The sequence below is a fragment of the Anopheles darlingi genome, chromosome 2 (assembly GCF_943734745.1).
Source record: "Anopheles darlingi chromosome 2, idAnoDarlMG_H_01, whole genome shotgun sequence".
NCBI lineage: Eukaryota > Metazoa > Arthropoda > Insecta > Diptera > Culicidae > Anopheles > Anopheles darlingi.
This window is the reverse complement of record NC_064874.1, coordinates 86,076,902-86,081,901: the sequence shown is the minus strand read 5'-3', so window position 1 is coordinate 86,081,901 and position 5,000 is coordinate 86,076,902. Positions and strand designations below refer to the sequence as shown.

The 5,000-nt window shown below is 47.1% G+C and overlaps 3 protein-coding genes across 5 annotated transcripts in view; all 3 read right to left on the bottom strand.

Annotated features, from left to right (window-relative positions):
• LOC125951364 (adenylate kinase isoenzyme 1) overlaps positions 1–3,033 on the bottom strand; it is a 5,215-nt gene extending 2,182 nt beyond the window's left edge. The window contains exons 1-3 of one of the 3 annotated variants that reach the window (XM_049680163.1): positions 1,748–1,994; positions 389–505; positions 1–138 (exon numbers count right to left, since the gene is read on the bottom strand). The exon at positions 1–138 is cut by the window's left edge and continues 137 nt beyond it. In XM_049680163.1, the coding sequence (XP_049536120.1) occupies positions 1–138; positions 389–505; positions 1,748–1,750 (258 nt within the window). In that variant the 5' untranslated portion in view covers positions 1,751–1,994. Of the gene's footprint in view, positions 139–388; positions 506–1,747; positions 1,995–2,926 lie in introns of those variants that run through there. The other 2 variants (XM_049680165.1, XM_049680164.1) reach the window with 2 other exon arrangements.
• Positions 1–5,000, bottom strand: part of LOC125951362 (uncharacterized) — an 89,676-nt gene that overhangs the window by 80,477 nt on the left and 4,199 nt on the right. The gene's annotated exons all lie outside the window — the stretch shown is intronic.
• LOC125959605 (uncharacterized) overlaps positions 3,534–5,000 on the bottom strand; it is a 4,497-nt gene continuing 3,030 nt past the window's right edge. Inside the window, exons 8-9 of the mRNA XM_049692431.1 lie at positions 4,921–5,000; positions 3,534–4,477 (exon numbers count right to left, since the gene is read on the bottom strand). The exon at positions 4,921–5,000 is cut by the window's right edge and continues 85 nt beyond it. Of these exons, the coding sequence (XP_049548388.1) occupies positions 4,076–4,477; positions 4,921–5,000 (482 nt within the window). The 3' untranslated portion in view covers positions 3,534–4,075. The remainder of the gene's footprint in view (positions 4,478–4,920) is intronic.

The window sequence follows — 5,000 nt, the reverse complement described above, 5'->3', positions numbered from 1 at the left end:
CGCAACCTCATCACGCAGCAGATCGCCAGTGCTGAAGTGTGAAAAGTTGTACTTGGCCACAATCTTCTCACACTGTGTGCCCTTTCCGCAGCCCGGTCCTCCCAGAACCCAGATGATCGGTACGTTGGCGTCGCGCATCTTAATATCGATAAAAACGAACAAGTGTTACTATTGAAAATCGAGGGCGCGCCTCTGTTTTGCTGCTGGTGAAATGTAAGAATGATTAAAAAACATCGCGCATGGCTAGGTTCATATCGAAAGCTACCAAAATACCCTACAGTGTATACAACGACTAGAACGGCTGTTAGGGATGGTAGTAAGCAGCTAAAGCATTATCGTAGCTATCCATAGATCGCCTGCCGGGCCGCTGAACACGATAGCAACTTACTTGGCCAGTCGCGTGCGTCGTGGACTGCACGGCCGGTGAGCTGCTGCCGGACGAAGACGATTTATCCGATTTCGTTTTCGATTCATGCTCCAGAGCCATCTGATGGCACATGAATAACTAGTCCGGTACCGCACGCAACGAGTAGATAAGTAGTAGATACAGGGTAATTGCATGACCGAGTCACAGACTTCTCCGAATAGCAAGACCCAAACCACGGCAGCTTAAAATCAAGCCATACTGCAAACCACGCAAGCTATCGATGCGGTCTCGTGTGATATGCGATCAATCAACGTGTCATGAACCGCGGGGGGTGTGATATTCGAACGTATTCAAAATAGATCAACGACGAGGTATATTTCAAGCATTCTAAGGATCGCGAGTCAAAAAGGAGAAGAGTTCTCTGCACCCCGATGACAAAGTAATCCAAATGATAGCCTCCAATTTATCAATTTAACGGTTAATTAAGGAAAATCTCTACATTTTGACAGTCGTCCATCTGGCATTGTGGACAGTCACGTTGGTTTCGTAGTCCCAAAAATAGACGGACACGAATGACAAAAGACACGGCACACCTCTACACTACCCTCTCGGAACGAAAACCCTTTTGGTCGATCAATCTCCGCTAGAGCAGTAAACCAGTGTTTTAAAAAGAGAATTAAGGACAAACGCTTTTGGTGGAGGGGGTCGTTATCGGTCGGTATCCTCTCGATCCGTCCGTTGTCGTTGTTTACATGAACTGCTTCACTTTCCTTTTCTTGTGGGAAAATGTGCCCGATTTACAAGCGGAAAAGAGGGACGTAAGACCGTACCGAGTGTGTTATGTGAGAGGTCAAATTTTCATCGGCCGTTTTATTTTTAGACCGCCATCATTCGACCGCTTGGGCCCGTTAGGCGCAGTATCTTGTGGTGGTAACCTTGCGCTACGCTGCGCCCAAGATATCTAACTCTTGCTGGTCGCGGGGCCATTGAAACACGCACGAAAGGACAGGGTCATGATTAGGCGACATTCCTCAGGGGTCACGGCCGTACGGGCCGTCCGTTTCAACCCGGGAAACCCTTCGGATATCGGAAAGGAGAAAGTGAATGTGTGCTCGAACAACAATTTGCACATCTGGATCCACCATGGACACGAATTACGCAATATTGGAAAGAAGATCATACCAACACAGTTTTTACACTCTGGAAAAAGTCATTCTTGGGGCAGATAGAAAACACGTACACACGGTGAATGTAGGGGACAGCTGGATGAAAGATTCACAATTATTCACACTAATGGACCGTGATGAGATGGGCCGTGAGTCAAGCGAGCAAGGAAAAGATCCACAATTTGTTTCAGACCCAGACCCTCAGCGCACTCACCATTATGACGAACTTTATGAGACTAGCTTGCTGCACGAAATCCACAAGTAATACTAACTAGCGCTAGCGGTTGAGCGCGAGCTTCTAAGCGGATCGGATCTCAACCAGCACACGTGAGGCCAACAATATTCGCACACTCACAAACAAACGATGACCGGTGGTCTCCGGGGGTGCAGTAGGGGGTGAGGTGCTAGATTGGGTTTAGTCGGTGTACCGCGTGTACTTAGTTCGACGCCACTCGCCAATTGCGTGCGTGCGTCGTGGTAGTGAGCGTGAATTATTATCGCGTGCAAAGACAGTGATGCTGCTGCCGCTGCGTGTGCACTGCGCGCCTACTGATCACGCTTCTGAGTTGAGCCGGCTGATCACTGATCTACCTTAGCAGATGGGAGGGGGGGGGGGGGGGTGTGGTTGGCGGTTTGTTTTATTTTTATTTCTCAAACGGTCGGTCAGTCAATGGGTGGTTTTAGCATGTAGCAGTGCGTGCCGTTGACGCTGCCTGATTAGGTGTTGGTGTTCGCGTCGCGATTTTAATTATCGAACAGAGCGATCCGTGCGAGTGTATTTGTTAGACTGGAATGACAAAGGTACAGCGATGATTTTATTATCATCCATACGAGACAAGTGAGAGTTTCCTGTTGCCTCTATTCATAAAACACTGGCCATTGCGTAACACTGCGGGAGCGTTATGCTAACGAGCGTGATATGATATGATTTAAACCAAACAGCTCATGTGCAACTTTTCAACAGATGTTGGCGTTCCGATCACATTTCAGCTACTATTATTCATCCAATCAATAGCATACGCCCATGTGAAAGGACAGTTCGAAAAGTCATTAACACGGTCACATGATCCATTAGCCTCGTACAAATAGACGTTGCGTTGAGGCAAGATTCAATTATGAATGGTAAACCGTTTTCAAGGCCATTCGCGTCTTTCTTCCACAATGACCAGCGAGCGGGACGAAGCAGAACAGTTGCTGACAGTTTTTATGGCGGTAAGCATAAAGGATGGGAGCATCCATTCCATTTACACTCGCTACTCTCTTGAACACAAACAATTCACGAAGAAGAAATGACATCAGCAACGCGAAGCTTTCACTGTAATGCTTCGTCCTTCGCCGTTTGGGGGTATCCAAAGCATACAAATGTTTTCCATGAACTTTGTTCAGGACACACCTTTATATTAGAACAGCTACAATCACTCGTTTATAAAAGAACTAGAACTTAATGCAGATGTTAAGCCACTACTATTCTACCAACCATTGCAATCAACTGATATCCGAGTGCAGAACTGGATCGGGTGGGAAGCTTTGTTTACATCGATATTCTCGAATAGCGCATCACAGGCTGTGTCTCTCAATGAGCCTAGGAGAGGCTATGCGAGAGTAACCATGCTCTCGGTTGCAAAATGTGTCTCTTCTCTCACCAGCATAAACCAGCGAGAGGAATCGTATTGACACTGTCGCGATAGTACTACTACAGATACTACTAGTCGTTCGGTAGAGCACTGAGAGTGAAAAGGACCGTGTGGAGTGAGCATTTCGAATGTAAGAGCGTCGCATCAACTGCGGAATTATCTAGTGTCTCTCCCCTTGATAGACCACAATGAGAATATGCGCATATTACGCATTCTATAGAAAGTTATGACTCATGTGTAGTGTTCTGGCGGAGATTACATCAATGGTGAAATGTCATCGTTAAAGAATAATAAAACAAACAAATTTCTAATGAAAAAACGTAATGCGCTAATTGTTTTATTTCAACAATGTACGGTAGTGTCCTTACGGCGGCGCGTTCGATTGCTTTGCTGGCGTTACAAAATAACACAATGTGAAGTCCTGTGATGATGTAGAACTCTACCAGAAAACGTGAAACCTAACTCAAACCATACTCAGCTACTGAGCAGCCATCATTGATTTTGCTGGCAGCATTTTCTACTCCCGTTCATCCATACAATCGCAAAAGTGCCAACAAAATGATCAACTATTGCCCTATTGCCACCATTATGTGTCGTGTTCGTCCGTTTTGCCTAGCTCTATCGGTCCTTCATAGCTTTAACACTCGCTTCGATTGCACATACCTTTGGCACAATGCCAAGATGTAGAAAGTCAACGCATCAGATCACTCTTTTTCCTCATTATTAAAGCTGTTACTCATTCACACCTCTTCGCACTTGGTTGCCAAACGCATGCCTAACACCGACCCGGTCCAAGGCTCTCGAATTCAATTGTACTGTACTAAAAATGGGTTTGTTCTAAAAAATACTACCGAGCCCCTAGGTGCAAGAATCTCCCATTAACCCTAATTCAACGCCCGGTCACGATGTTAGATGTGTGAATCGATGGGATAGCTGTCCGCTTCCTCGAGCATGTTACGAAAGTTTGGTCGCCCATTGGGGATGAATCCATTTTTGCCACTTCCTGCCCCGGATCCTGCCTTACCATTGCCCGGCAGATGGCCATTCGCCAGACTAACATGGTGGCTTATCGTCGGTACCGCACCTGGCATATCAGTGTCCAGATCCTGTACGATCGCATCGACGCTCGATGCGTGCTGCTGGGTTCGATGTAGTACGTTCTTAAAGCTGCCTATTTGCACCGCCGCCGGAGCTTCCCTATCCTTGGCGGAGTCACTGCCGAGGCCAGAGTTCAACACTCGCTCTATATTGACGCGCACGATTCGTTCGAACTCACGCTGCACCGACGGACTGTCCGTGTCACCGTCAACCTTCAATGAACGAGGGGGAGGAAGAGGAGGAGGAGGAAACAATGGTAAATGTGGCTGTGAGTTCCAGCTGCGCACTACACTAATTCCTTCAAGGATAGCTAATTCGAAACGGTAGCCCTGAGTGTGGTAAATAATGGAAACATAAGCGCAGTACAAACAGACTAACACACGGAAACAAATGACGCCATGAGCATGAGGTTCCGTTCCTTGGTGCCGAAACTTCAATGACACAGTTTGGCTGATTAATAATGGATTGATGAAATTAACTTATTAGGCTTCTTTTTTTACCAACGACAGAAGCGCGTAGGTGAGAGGTATTTGGTGGTGACAACAGGCAATTTTTATGTGCTAAACGTGGGCACTGGCCCGGGCGGCCTAGAACCTTCCCCTTTGGCATTGGCCGGCTGAACGGGATAAAGGACGATTGTGACGGTACTACTTACGATGGTAAGCCTGCCAGCCGTATCCATCTCTTTCAGCATCGGCAGCGTAAGCTCTCGGAACAGCTCCAAACGTCGCCGGA